The sequence below is a fragment of the Varanus komodoensis genome, unplaced genomic scaffold (assembly GCF_004798865.1).
Source record: "Varanus komodoensis strain SLA01 unplaced genomic scaffold, ASM479886v1 scaffold81, whole genome shotgun sequence".
In the NCBI taxonomy this organism is placed as follows: Eukaryota; Metazoa; Chordata; class Lepidosauria; order Squamata; family Varanidae; genus Varanus; species Varanus komodoensis.
The window spans coordinates 853251-867743 of record NW_025336495.1 but is presented as its reverse complement, the minus strand read 5'-3'; the positions used below and the strand labels follow the sequence as shown (position 1 = coordinate 867743).

The window sequence follows — 14493 nt, the reverse complement described above, 5'->3', positions numbered from 1 at the left end:
GGCGGCCCCCTTGGCGCCCCCCGATAGGCGGGGCTTCAACTTATTTTACCTAATTAATATTCAGCATGACCGGGTGGTGGAGGCGGGGCCTCGGTGGCTTCTGCGCGGGAAAGGGAAAAGCGAGATTCGCGGCTGGCCGGGCGCTTTGGAGAATGGCCACCAATAAGTAAACAGTAGTGTTATTAATATCACTTATTATCCCCATAGGGATTACTTTTATTAGTTATTAATAACGTTAATAATAATGAATGTGCTGAGAGCTTAAGCAATCGTTAGGGATTTAATGTGGTACATTCAGGAACTTGGCGTGAAACGCTGCACATTTAGATAGAAATCCTGTGCATGTTTAAATGGGAGCAGGTCGTGTTTAGACACAAAATAGTGCTCGAGTTCCCAGCTGGAAGTCGGAAGGCCTCTTTCCGAACATGCATAGGATACACCCTTAGTTCACATTTATACGATGATCGTTCCTAATAATAATTAGCAATCATTTCCTCAATTAATCCCTTTATTTATTTATTTGGGATACTTGTATGCAGTCCCATCCGCAAAAGCCTCGGGACGGCTTCCAACAAATAACAATATACAAAAATATAAAGTTGGACACATCCGGGCAAGAAATAAAAGCAATAAATAATTTAACAATTAATTAAAATAACATTTAAATAAAAAGCTCTTGGCCTGGCGCCGAAAAACAAATAACTACTTTTTTTTTCTGCTGTCCTAGGAGTTGGGATTGGAGTTGAAGGTTTTATGTATCAACTCCTCAATTTATGGTACTCCTCAATTTCAACACTTGACTCCTTGATTTATATATCAATTTAGGAAATAAATAAGTTAAGTATTCATTTCCTCTACTGATTGAAAGCACTCCACCTACAAGGCATTCCTTCACTGCCAACCTGAATCGTCAGGCTATTTTAGAACCCTACCCTGTTAAAGCTATAGGCTTTTGATTTTATTTATTAAAGAAATTACAAACATTCAAAAATAAGTTTTAAACAAACTTAGAAAATGAAAACATTGGTCCATTCAGGTAAATTTTTTATCAAATATTATAAGATGTAAAGAGTCTTGGTAGTCCTGTTTGGCCTCCAGCAGATTTCTGATCTTTCTTTAGCCCTTAAAATAGATGGAATGTTTTTGTTGCTGTCTTTCCCATTCACGGCTTCTAACACTTTAGGATGAAAACACTGAAAGTGTCTTTTAAAATGTGATGCCCTTGTAGATGCATTTTTATCTTTTCTTTATCCACAAAAACTAATTTTTGCAACACAGGCTTTTCACAATTAACTCCTATAATACATTGACACATAATATGTCTCATCAGTTGTTGCTGTAAAGTGTTCAAAAACAGCCGACTTTGTTGACACTTTTTTGCCATTGTGATTTTTTCATGGAGTTCTGCTTTCACTAATATATGAACTTAAAATATATTCTGAAACTATAACCTGAAAAAAATAGGTGAAGTAGATTATTATCTGTGAAATAGGAAATCCTAAGATTATTTATATTACAATTTTAATTTATTCAGCGCTGGCACATTATTACCAACTCTGACTCCTGTAACTCAAAGAATTGCGTGTGACTCCACAACTTGGACTCCACAGCCCTGGTTTTAACATGTCAGTTGCTGCATTGCTTTACTGTTTTTTGGGGCATGGGGTTAATGCAAAACCAAAAATATTTCTAACCAGGATTAGAAAATTTCTAAAATAAACGTGCACACACACAAGGCAATTCAGAAAGAGAGGTCTTCAATTCCCAGCATTCTCCAGTCAGCAAGGTTGGCATAAAGGTGCTGGCAGCTGAAGGGCTTGTTTTTCCTTGCGCCCTGCTTTATTTACTAACCAGGTGCCTTTTGTAACCTCCGGAAACGGCACATCTCAGCCTTTTTCCCCGGGTCCCCCTACTCCTGGCTCACATTTTTGAGTTTCCATGGACAGTAGACTCGTTCACTCCTTAAGCGTAACATGAACTGGCGCTTGGGGAAAAGTGGACTCTGGAAGTGACAAAATGCTAGAAAAACCAGGTGCCGCCCAGCAGGAACCCGGTGCCCAGGATCTCTGGGAGACATCACGCTCCTGTCGTGTCGTGCGGGTGAGAACTATCAGAATTACGGCCTCAAGGATGCTGGAGGTAACAGCAATGGCTGCCTGACTGGCAAGCAGGACCTGGCGCAAGTGGCTGGCCCCGTGGCTGGGAGACGGGCCGTCACCCCACAGGTCAGGCAGCCAAGGCTGGGAGGGAGCACAGCCGGTGGCGCTGAGCCGCTTTGCTCCTCTCCCTTCGTGACCCATGGGCAACATTCCTCCAGGATGTCCTGGGGACATGGCGTCCTGTGTATCCTGCACCAGCGGAAGCTAGAATTGCTCTTATGGGCTGGGTTAGCAGGGCTGTGTCACTTTCTCTGGCAACAGGACCCTGGGCAGTGGGGCCTCTTGGCTGGCTGTAACCTGTCCTGCTGCTGTCCAATTTCCCCCGCTTGCCCATTTTTCTCCTTTTAGATTCTGTGTTTCAGTCCCTCCATCCCTATATGCCATCCTTTTAATGAACTTGTTTTGTTCCCCAAGGTTGAGTCTGTCGTGTGCAGAATACAGTCACTGGTCCAGGGTTCGGGGAGCAGAGAATCCCCGAGGGCGTTCCGTTACAGCAAGTTGTTCTTCGAAACCCCCATCTTAAACAACCATGACCATTCCACATGAAAGGAAGACTGATCAGATCCTGAAGAGTTAAAAATGAGGTTCTGCCTTACCGTTCCCATCCTTTATTGTTTTATCAGCTGCAAAAGGGCGGGGGCTTTGCAGGATAATTCCACAGTAACAGCAAGGCCAGGAATACAAAGGCATTGCTATGACTGAGACCAGCATACCCTCATTGACTTTCCCGGTGAGCCGGATACGCGGTCTGATTCAGGCCCGATGAGAGCGCCTGGGATGTCCATGGCTCAATGCAGGATGCTCTCTGGGAATGAGAGGTGTCGCATTTGGTTGGTGAAGGTTGTACTAATGGTGGCCGTGAGGATACCCAGACCTCCTGAGGATTCTGTAAGGCATTCAAGGCATGTCTGGAAGCCCCTCTGCGTTGCACAGGCTGGCGATGGTTCCATTAGCCTGGCTCCCTGGAGGCGGCTGGGCACGTGGCACAGCTGTGAGCAGCTTGACTGGCGCTTCAAGGAACTGTCCTACATGTCTGGGCGGGATGGGAGCTGCTGCGCCATGCCGGGAGCTTTTCTTCTGCCTAAGCCTGCATAGGACTGCACCCCAATTTTTTGCCCGGTGTACCCTTCGTCCTTAGCAGCATAGGGGCAGGCACATGGTGTGGTGGAAATTTGGCTGGTACAGAGGAGTAAGCATTTCGTTTCAGGTCTCCCCCACCCTCCAGCTTTCAACGTACTCTGGATTCGGAACAACCAAAATGTTAGAAATTCAAACCGGGGAGAGAGCAAAACTAGCAGCCTCGCCTGCTCCTATGTCACTGGCTCCTGGTCCATTTCCAGGCCCGTTTAAAAGGCTGGTGCTGAGCTTCAAAGACTGGAAGGAGCCGCTGTCCGCACAGCAACCTGCCTGAACGCCGTGGCCGGGGCTGCAGAACCCCTGCTCAGGGCCACGTCTCGCTCATTTCCCAGCTGCCGAGTGGAGGTTTCTGCACTCCAGAAGAGCGGTGTGCCTTCTCCACAGCTCGACCACCAGTGGAAACAGCTTTAAGCTACCACAGGCTGGCACTTCGGCCTCGCCCCCTCTGCCTTCAGCCGGCCCATGGCTTGCATGCCCTCCTGACCCTGCTGCTCCAAAAGCGAAGCTGCTCTCAGCCCAAGACGTGTGTCTTCTCCCCGCCTCAGACCATCACTGGAGACCTTGCTCCGCAGTGGCTCCTTGGTTCTGAAAGGCCAACCCCAGAGAGGCCTGCTGGACATTCCCCTTCTGTGCTGGCAAAGGCATTTTAATTTGTATAAGCTCTTCTATCCAGGGAGTCATGCTGCAGTCTTTGGGGTTTTCCCCTCTTTGTATTAGAGAAATACAAATCATGATCCTCTTCCTTTTTAGGTCTTAGTCATTTGCACCCATTTAAAACGATCATTTTAGCAGGAGTGCTGCAAAGCAGAGTTTCCTGTGTGTGGATCTTATGATAGTGAGGGAATAAGAGAGAAAAATAACAGCTACATAAATCTGTCTATATTCCCAGGACGTTTCAAGAGGAAACATATTTTTCAAGGGAAAATGTATCAGTCTGGTCCCAAAATGACATTTCTGTGCCAAGCTGGTGTCTCTCATTGTGCATTTGTGACAGAATCCGCCACTTCCCAGCCAGGTCTCCTCCAGCGCTGTTTGGCTGCCACTCCCAGCCGAGTGGGACGGTGTGACTCGGTGTCCTGCAAAAGCAGGCGGTTGCACCCGATGGCCTTCGTGGCCCCTTCCAGCGCCGCCACTCCCAGTGTCCACAGCTGCTCTAGGGTCCCACTTGTCCCTGCCTTAAATCAGCCACGACCAGGAAGCCCCCATAACATCAAGACACCCTCGCCCACTAGAGCCAGCGGAGAGTCCGGCGTGACTGGCTTCTGCCCCCAGCTCCGCAGACAGTGAGCATGCCAGTCGCTGCTCTGATTGCAATTACACAAGCGCAGGCTGTGCTGAAGAAGGGCATGGGGGCTGGAGGTGCGTGGTAAAACTCCCGGAAAGGCAATTCTTTTGAGGAGGGGTGTGAAGACGGGAGGGAAGATAGCGGCACTTGGAGCAGCAAGGCCCTTTCCAGAAGCTGGTGGAGGTGCAACGCGTTGTCTGGAAACCCGGGAGAAACACTGGGGGGAGGCTCCGAAAAACGATCACTGGTCTGCTGCAGCCGAACGCCAGCTGGAGGCGCGGCCGGAGTTCAGTCTGAGGAGAGGGGAGAGGAAAGGAGACGGAGCTGTGCCACCTCCCCGTGCCAAGCATGCTGGCCGGCCCCCCGCTTGGAGAGGGCAAGCGGCAGACCTTCACCCGACCCCCAACGGCCCAGTGCCCAGCCTGCCATTTTTGTGCAAGGCACTGGAGGGGGCAGTCGGGGAAAGATTTGTTCGGTCTGAAGGAAACAAGCGGTGGCTTTCTCCAGTTAGCCTGGCTCCTGACAGAAGCGGCATCCTGATAAGGTTGGAGACTTCCTGCTCAGGGGTCCCGTCAGTCGATGAGGGTCCGGGCTTCCCCGCTCGAACCTCGCGCTGGACTGCCCCCTTAGCTACGGTGCCACGCTGGCTCAACCGCAAGGCTCCCAGGAACAGCTGGGCACATCTGCCTCAGCCGTTCCTCGTCCTGCCGCCTCAAGCACATCACCCGCGGCCTGGCTGGAGAGCGGCGTGTGGCGGGACTTACTTGAGATCAGTGGCCCGGGAAGAGGTAGAACTTCCTGCTCAAGGTGGTCCGGTCCTTGGAGGGCATCTGGCAGGGATTGCTTTCGAAGGCCCACATGACCTGCGGAGAGCAGAGCTCAGGGATGTCCCCGTAAGGCAACGGCCCGGTTAGAGGCGTGCGAAGAGGGAAGGGCTCTGGGCCCGTTCACCCTCGGGGTCTGTGGGAGCCCACGTGTGCCTTGCTGGCAGCCTGGGGAGCGGGGGCTAACAAGGGGCTGGCGAAGCCCCTCGCCTCCCGAGAGGCAGGCACTTGGAGCCGACTTGGGAATAAGCCACCCTGAGTCGGCTGTCGGGCCGCCTTACCTGCTGCCCGGTGCGAGAGGAATTCGAAGGGCTGCTGATGGCCGTGCTGTGAAACAGGCTCCCTGGCCTGACCCAGCAGTGCTTTTCTCAGACTGGGGCTAGTGAAGCTGTTACGTTACGCTGAGCAGACACCTGATCCAAGTAGACCTGTCAGGGCCCAGCAACTTACGCAGGCATCTTTTTGTGGCCCTACCTTCCGGAAAATCTCTTCCAAGTTGCAGTTCCAGGCATGTTTCTTGATCTCCTCAACCAACTGGACGATGAAGATGGAGCCAGTCTGGGGGCTTCTCCAGGACACATTATCTGCAGGAACAAAGTCGGCCTGGGCACGTGAAGCTGCAGCCGTTCATCGCGAGCTTGGCACAGGGCATTCCCCCCCCCCCCCGGGCGGGGATGCTGCATCTGCCAACATCAACCTTGGACGCTGCCATGGCAAAGCGGAAGCCCTGTCTCCAGGTGAGGGACAGGTGGGGGGTGAGCGGTGACTCTTCGCGGCCCTGTTCCCAGGGGCCGAGGCCTGCCCCCTCCCCAGCCCCCGTCTTGCCCCAGAGGTCTGCGCCCTTTGCCCAGGCCCCCCCGCAGGGGTTGGTGGAGGTCCTGTGGCCTACATGAGACACCGCTGGACCGGCAGTGACGCGCCCTTCTGGCTCTCTTCACTTGCTACCCCAGAGCTGGCAGGGGAGGTGGTGGTGGTGATTAATTATTTTTATATAACATTTTTAAGATGAGGGATTTTTTCTTTCAAAGAACTCAAAGTGGCGAACACCATTCTCCTGCTTGCTCTCCATCTTATCCCATGAGCGGAGCCAGCTGGAGCTGGGGGTCAGACTAGATGGCACAGGAGGCCCCCTCGGACTCGCTCTGCTTCTCGGTTTCTAACCCTGTGGGGCAGGCTCACCGAGAGTCCGTGCCCAGCCCAGTCACCCACTGGGCTCCTTGGCTGAGCAGGGACTGGAACCCAGGGCACCGGAGTCCCAGTCCCATGCTCTTAAGCACTAGCCCACACTGGCTCGCTAACCTATCGGTCCACCCAAGGGCTGACACCTGCCCAGCTATGTCTGCCTCCCACGGCCGTCTTACCTGGAGTTGTGGAATACAAGCAGATGAAGTCGCTCTCCACGTGTACTTTCTGAATGGTGTCCTTTTCCAACCCTTCCGGGGCCCCCACCGCACACCTGTGCGATGGAGCACTGGTCGAAGCCGTATCAGCCACAAATATAAACCCCTTATTCTCTGGAAAAGCACAGCAGCGGGTCAGTGGCGGAGGACAAAAGCCCTGCACAGCTCTGCAGTTGCCTCCATGTTCTTTGGAGAGACCACCCACGCCCTTCGCTTGCCCACTGTTTATGGAGAACGCAGAGGGTGTCCCCATTCCTGGATGTTTGGGCCCAATGTTTTCTGCCTTTTTCAGATCTGGACCTTATCAGATGGCATACAAAGGGCAACAGCTGCCCTGCTAGCCTGCCCAGTGTTTTTAAGGGCCGCTGTGCCTTTAATCAAAAGCTTCCTGCTGTGCCCACTGCAGGTATTCCTGTTCAGGGAGACGAGTGTGGGGTCATCCCTTCCTAAGTCCGCTTCTCTTCTCTGCAGGAGAGGGGACTGCGGATTAAAAGCAGGTTCCCTGCACTGCTGCTCACACTCCCGCCGGGGTCCACCTGCCGTTCGCACTCCCACACCTCCGGTCTGACGCCAACAACATACCCCCTCGACAGGCTTGGATGATGATCACTTTGGGTTTTCCCCTGAGGGCCCGGCAGTTCTTGTTGTTGAAGGTGGAGAATACCAGATCGACAGGGAGGATGTCTGGATGCTGCTCGCTGCTCTTGGTGCCGCACAGGCCATCCCGGAGGCCGTGGGACATGAGCACCACGAAGGTGCTGTCTGAGGCCTTGTGCTCCTCCCGGGCAGCGAAGTGCTTCAGACAGTCAGCCATGCCCTGCAATCACGGGCGGGAAATCAATTATCCCCCCAAATAGACCAGGAGCAGTACTAAGGAGAGAAAAGAGTAACCAGAAGTAATAAGAACCCCACAAGCCAAAAAGGCCAATAAAACAAGACTCACCACTTGTTTATGTTATGCTGGGAGGGTTGGTTGTGTGTAGTCTTATGGTTGGCTCCAATCCGTCTCCTTTTTTTGGAGTGATGAGTCTTGTGGTGTTTGCATATTCTGTTGCAGTGGCATCTGAGTTGCAGCCTGAGGCTTGGTCTGTCTTGCCTCGTCTTTTGGGAGGGTTGGTCGGGGTTTTCTTGGTGGTGGTGATGGTTTTGGGCTATGACTTTGGGGTTTTATACTTAGGGCTATGTTCGAGTGACTGTGCGGGGTTATTTGTGGCTCGTAGTGATGTTTTGGGTGTTTCGTTGTTGTATTGGCGTGGGTTGGCGGGTTTGTTGGCGGTGGGTTATGCCTTAATACTGACACTGTTTGTTGTGTTAGAGTTGGTTCGTGGATTGGCTAGTAGGTGTGTTCGTTCTGTGTACAGGGTTGGGTTCTTGTAGTTGAATAAGACAGGACATTCATTTTCACTCCACCAGAGATTCCCGAGCCCAACGAGCTCACGTGAGACCCTACAAAACCCTCAGAAGAAGGATACACGCCCACCGCCAGTCCCCAAAGAGTTTTTAAAAAAGTGGATTGGAAAATGGAAATAAACGATTTAGATCTCATTTTTTTGATAAATTCCTACGGTAAATCAGCTTGTTGTGATGAAGAATAAAGTCCGTTGGACCCGAGCCCTTGGACGAGGGCCACACCCCACTCATCCTGGCCACCGATGGGTGGGCGCTCTTCCCCCTTCGCAATGCCTTCCTCCCATTCTGAGAGACTGAAACGTCTTTCCTAAGACTAGTTACTAGCAGCATGGGGTTAACGCTAAGAACACGCGGGCATCTTTGCTGCTCTGGCCCCATTCACAAGAAAGCAGCCCTCCACAGCTTCAAAACTGAACTGGGTATTGAGGCTGAAATCTGCTCTAATCTGCTAAAGAGCATGAAACAGACCACTTCCCATCTTCCAGTGGGTCTGGAAAGGCACAGTCCCTGCACCCCTTCCTGTGGCTCAGCCTCGGAGCCGTCATCTCCCGAGATGAGGGTGCCTGAACGCCTTTCTTGCCTTTCCAAGCTTGGAGCTGACGGCACACTGCACTTCTGCAGCGCTTCCACACCCCGCAAGACAACCCCTTCCCTCCCGTGGCTGGCAGGAGGCAGCGGGAGCCTTGCCGTGGGAAGCGAAGGGGTGGCTTCAGGGGAGAGCCACGTTCGTGGGGGGGGGGGGGCAGCAGTTCCGGGAGAGGGCAAAGGAAGGGATCTGGAATATTTCAGGCGAGCAGAAAAGACGCCACACTGGCGCTGTTTCTCATGCAGGTGTTCTGCACCTGCGTGCTGGCCAAGATGGAGGCAGAGAGGAGCGCAGCTCGATGTAACATGGGCCACACGGACAGGGCAACTTGTCCTGAATTTCTGCCTGTTGAAAGCAGAGGAGTCCAGCCGGGAAAAAGCGCCGGCAGCTTGACGCGGCGGCGAAGACGGCTGCTTGGTCACGGGGCCAGCCTGGGAAAGGAAGCCCCCCCCCCCCCCCGCCCGGGCCTTCTCTACCTGCGAGCACAGATTGGTCTCCACCTCCACTTTGTAGTCCAACCCTTCCAGGAGCTGCGTCATCTGTGCCAGATCGATCTCGGCCCCATTCCTTCTGGTGCAGTGCTCAAATTCAATGTTGCAGACGATCAGGGCTAAGCGGGTGCGCGCCTTTGGGTCCTTGATAGGGTAGATCTGCTAGGAAACAGCAGGTTTCCTCAGCCAGGCTCACCAAACTCTGGCTGGGAGTCCAAGAGCAGCAGCCCAGTGGAGGGGGCTGAGCTGCTGCCTCGACCGGGACGCAATCTTGGGCAGGTGGCTCTGCAAAGGCACCGCTGGCCAGGACGGCTGCTGGGCGGGGCCTGCCGGGAGCTGTGGGCCGTTCGTCCTGCCGAAGGGTGCGTGGATTTCACCTGAAAAGGACCCGGGGCCCGAGCGCGGCCAAGCGAGGACGGGCTCCGCCACCTGTGGCTGCCTCGCTTTGAAAGAGGCGAGCGGTGGAAGATGTGACGCAGCTTTGCACAACCGTGTCCGGGCTGGGGAGGGACACATCCATCCCCTCCCACAATACTAGCTCCCAGAGGGGCCTCCACGCAGCTGCTGGGTGGGAGATCGGCGCGGGGTTAAAGTACAGTGGGGGGCTTCTTGCCCCGAGGCGTGATTTGGGCAGCTCCGACAGAGGACTGGACCGATGTCCGGAGAGGGCTGCCCAGGGCTGCCGCTCCTGATGGTTAATACCACCTCCAGGATCAGAGGCAGCATGCCCATGTGCCCCAGCTGCTGCGGGGGACTTGGGTGGCAGGGCGCTGCTGCACTCCCCCTTGAGGGTTTCCTGTTGGGGTAGCTGATTGTCCACCACGGAATGGATGGCTGAACTCGATGGGCCCTTGACCGCTGCTGTCCCCGGGGGGCCACAGGAGGCAGCAAGCGCTCGTGTTCCCCTCCCACCAGTCTGCTTCTGAGCGAGCATTTTGTGAGCTGGGGGGAAACCTCTCCCTCCCTCCCTCCCCTGCCTCCCAGCACGCATACCTGCATCGAGGTGGAGAGGAGCGGCTGGCACGCAAGGATGCCCACCCGGCCCACGGTAAAGAGACGGGTCACGGAAAGCCGCCTTCCCCGAGCTGCTGCCTGCCCGATCTGCGGGTGGCAGTGCCAATCAGCCCTCACCCGGGTCTGTGCTGTCTAGGGCTGATGGGAGTGGCAGTCCTCCATTCCTGTGGCGGCAGTGCTGAGCCCTCTGGGGTGCGGGGCTTTGGGATGTTTTCGGGCAGCACCAATGCCAAAACGCAGCCACGGCAACAGTGGCTTCGGAGTATCACCTCACTGCCTTCCTGGCCTTGTATCTTCTGAAACAGCTCCCGTGGACAGAGCACCAGCCCATCTTTGTACTGCAAGGGCTGCTCCTTCCCTGCCAAGGTAATTGCTCTCGGATCGGGGGCTTGGAGTGGCTGGCCAACCAGCGCTCCTGGAACAGAGAGAGGCGTGCAACACGCTGAGCTCTTGCACAGCGTTTGCACGATTAATGGTTGTGCAAGTCAGAAATCAAGGGGCACACGCAGGCAGGCTGCAGGTGCAGGCCGCTTGAGGGCCCTGCTGGATCTGCGGAGGCCGGGGGGGCTGCTCACTCTTCCTGACGCAAACTGACTGAGCGTCGCCCGAGCCCCGGAATGGTCGCGGGTCCCTTGAGCAAGACAGCTGGGTGGACGGGGAGGGAAGAGGCTTCCCTTGCCCTCCTCGTCCTGAACGGACAGGCATCCCCAGAAGGTGTGCCGCACTGGCCACTGCAGGCCCCCCACCGGAACGGTTGCTCAGGTCTGCTTTAGCAGGGTCCAGACAAGGAATCTGCAAGCCGAAGCCCTGAGCCAAGGCTGGCCCGTTGAAAAGCACTCGCTTCCCCGCCCAGGGGCTGAAGCTGCCACGAGAGCGCAAGGTGGCAGCGTGGCAGCTGTGGGACCTCTGAGTGGAGCACAGAAGGGCCACGGCCGGGGCCTGGCCCTCCATCCCATCACTAGCTAAAAGCAGCCCCCGAGAGATGCAGCTGCCGGCAGGAAGGGGGCCCAAGGCTGCCCCGAGCTGCCCCGCGAGGCCCAGCCGCCCCCATGGCCCTGCAGCTCTCCCCGCGGACAGAGTGGGCAGCAGAGGGAGGCAGGGAACTGCAACCCCACCCAGGGAAGCACAGGGGGACGAGGAGCGGAGACGGCGCCCACGCAAGTGGGAGGGCTGCGGCGCTTCAGAGGATGTGCAGCGACGGGAAAATCCTGGGGAAAGCGCTCTTGGCTGGGAGGTCCCCTTCCACGAGGAATCTCCTCGGCTACCGGACAGAGCAGAAATGAACTCAACAGGGCTTTTCCGCGTGACGCTGGCTCGGCCGGTGCTGAGATCACACTGGCCTTTGGGAGCACCTCTCGAGCCAGGGTGGCCCGCCAGGGTGTCGGGCGCTGGGGCGTCGTGCAGGACCAGGCGGGGGGATGCCAGCCCAGGCCGTACGTACCAGAGGGGCAGGCGGAAAAGTCCAGCTTTGCGGCAAAAGGAGCATCCCGGCGTTGGAGCGCCTCGATGAAGAGCTGGCTGGCCTTGGGGCCCTTCCTCTTCACGAGATCGATCAGGGTCCTCGCTTGGTCCTGCTTCTTGGCCTTCTCCCACACCTCGTCTCTTTCCTCCGCGTTGAGGACCTCTTTGCCAAGCAGCTCGTCCAGGAGCCAGCCGATGACATCCTTGCTGGCGCTGCTCACGAAAAGCGTGCGCGCCTCCTGCAACTGCGCGTCTGTAGGGAAACGAGGCACCCGCCACACACGCCGAATTGAGCGGGTGGAAGGCTGGGGGACGGGACGTGGGTGCTGTCCAGCGGCCCAGGCAGGGAACTCGGCCCTGGGGTTGCCGTCGCCTCCCCTGCTTGCACAGGGCTCTCAGGAGGAAGAGATGCCCTGGTCAGGGAGGGGAGGTGTTGGGCTGGATAGAGACTCCCCAGTGAGCTCTACCCAGCCCGCAGACCAGAGCTTTTCTGCATAGCTTATTTTTAAATAAATAAATAGCTCCCCTCACGATCTGCGGCACGCGCAGACCTGGCGTCCCTCCGATGCACCTGGGACCTGCTTCCAAGAAAACGCCTGGTGAGCTGGATTTTAAGCCTGCCTATTTCAAAGGCCACACGTGGCCCCCGAGCGGGCCCGGTCCGGAATGTGGAGTGGAACACCTCCCTGCAGGTGCTCAGGGCGCAGCCTCCGCTCTTGGCCCCAGCTCACCTCTGCAGGGCCGGGCTGCGCCTGAGGACTGGCCACCATCCTGCCTCCCTCGCTCGCTCGCTCGGGGTCGGATGCCCCGGGGGCCCTGCCCCCCTCCCTCCCTCTTGTCCTTGCCACAGAAGGCCCGCCAAGGATCCAGAGGCAGGGCCCCTGTGCCAGACCTTCGAGTGGGGATCGCCAGGAGCCACCCACGCCCTGCAGGAGGAGAGGCGGAGTGGCCGCGTGGGGCACCGGGGGCACCCCCCACGCGCCCGCTGTGTCTGCGCCACTCCTTCCCGTACAACTCGGCTCGGCTCGGGACCGGGGCAGAGCCCATGCCCCAGATGCAGGAGCAGACGACAAATGCCAGCCACCCTCGCCTGGGATGGCAGGGCAGACCCTTGGGTGCCTGTTCTGCACAGCCGTGGGGATCCGGGGAGCGGGGGCTCCTTGCCCGGCACGCGGGGCCTGCTGCAGCCCACCGGGGCTTCCCTTCGGGCAAGGCGGGGAGAGGGGCCTGCCCCCACGGAGCAGGGGGGAAGCGGAGGGGGAGGGACCCCCAGGCGAGCGCAAGGGCAGGCCCAGGCAGCCCCGTGGGGCCCTCCCGCTGCCATCCCGGCCCGGCCCCTCTTCCCTCCGACGCGGCAGGGCGCCTCCGCGCTTGGAGCAGGCCAGCCGGTCCCGGCACCTGGGCGCCTCCAGAGCCGCCGCCGCCGCCGCCGGGAAGAGGCGGCCCTAGCCGGGCCCTCCCCACCGCGCGAAGGCCTGGACGGGCAGCAGCGGCGCCGCGCCTCCGGGCCGGGCGGCGAGAAGGGGCGGCTGCCTGGTCGTGCTCTTACCCGCCATGGCGCGGAGGCTGCGCGGAAAGGCCGCCGCCGCCGCCGCCGGGCGCACGCGAAGGGGACGCGAGGCGCCTCCCGCCGCCGCTCCTGGCCGGGCCCGCGCAGAGGAAGCGGCGGGGCGATCCTCCGGCGGGTGCGGCCGGGCAGGCCCCGCGGCGCTCAGCGCGCTGCCTGCCACGTCCGGGGCGTCTGCGAGCAGGGCCGCGGGAGGCCGGAACGGGGCAGGCCCGGGCTGGCCGTGGGCGCCCCGCTCCGCTCCGCTCGGGGAAGCCGCCGTCCCTCTCGCTCGCAGCACCCCCTGGATCGGCTCCCGTGCGCCTGGCTGCCGACTTCCCTCTCGCGCGCCCCTTTTGCTTCCACTCCCATGCGCCCCTTGCAAACGGCTGCCGCCTCCTCCATCCTCCGGACCGTGTACCCCAGATATCGCGAAAGCCAGAGGGCCCGTCCCACGTTGCTCGCTCTGCCCGCGGCTGGGCAGAGGGGGCGCAGGGGCTCCATTCAGCACCATTTGCCCGACCGGCCCCTTCCTGAACTAGCTCGGGTGGTCCTGGGGTGCCATCCTCCTTCCCTGCTGTCCTCCAGAGACACTAGACTACAAATCCCATCTCCCTCCCCTTGTCTTTTCTAGATACTGTGTTGCTCTTTCTGCCAAAGAGAAAAACAGATGCAAGGAAAATTGTGTCAGGGCAGGACGAGCAAAGCTTTGCCACTCCACGGCTGCTAAAAGTCCGACACTGGAAGAACAGCTTTAGACTTAGGACGGGATTCCTGACCTGAGCAGGAAGCCATGCTGCCGGTCTTGCTTCCCACGTGCACCTCAGCCGTGCGCATGTCCCTGTCCGGAAAGGCCTGTCCTTTGGAGGCTGCCTCTTCAGGGATGCTGCCTGTTTACCTGTCCTGAAGTCTTCCTGTGGAGCGGGGGCACCTCAGGCATGCTCATGCCTTCCTGGAGGCCTTCTTGTGGTGTTGTCTTGAATCCCTATCGTTCATCCTAACGTTCCGTTAGCATCTGGGTGTGTCATCCCCCACCTGATCCCCCGCTCCTCCTCCAAACTGTATGTAGTTGGCAGGTTATAAAAACTCCCTGTACAGCCTCCATCTTTGTAGTCCTTTTGGGGCTGCCTACCTGCGCGTATTTCCTGTATGTCTGGATTAAGCTGTAAACGTTCCTTTG

General features: G+C 57.3%; 1 protein-coding gene across 1 annotated transcript; it reads right to left on the bottom strand.

Moving 5' to 3' along the window:
* Positions 1-2732: 2732 nt before the first annotated feature.
* LOC123036743 (caspase-1-like) lies at positions 2733-13329 on the bottom strand. Its single transcript, XM_044456164.1, has 9 exons — positions 13317-13329; positions 11748-12020; positions 10576-10721; positions 9278-9451; positions 7388-7622; positions 6767-6919; positions 5880-5989; positions 5346-5444; positions 2733-4874 (listed from the first exon to the last, which is right to left on the bottom strand). Exons 1-8 carry the CDS (start codon positions 13321-13323, stop codon positions 5352-5354), a joined length of 1191 nt encoding a protein of 396 aa, XP_044312099.1. The 5' UTR covers positions 13324-13329; the 3' UTR covers positions 2733-4874; positions 5346-5351.
* Between the last annotated feature and the right edge of the window lie 1164 nt (positions 13330-14493).

Coding starts and splice junctions, on each gene's coding strand:
- LOC123036743 (XM_044456164.1), bottom strand. Junction 10,722..11,747: donor CTTTTCCGCCTGCCCCTCTG/GTACGTACGGCC, acceptor TCTCTGTTCCAG/GAGCGCTGGTTGGCCAGCCA. Junction 5,990..6,766: donor CTTGTATTCCACAACTCCAG/GTAAGACGGCCG, acceptor TTGTTCCTGCAG/ATAATGTGTCCTGGAGAAGC.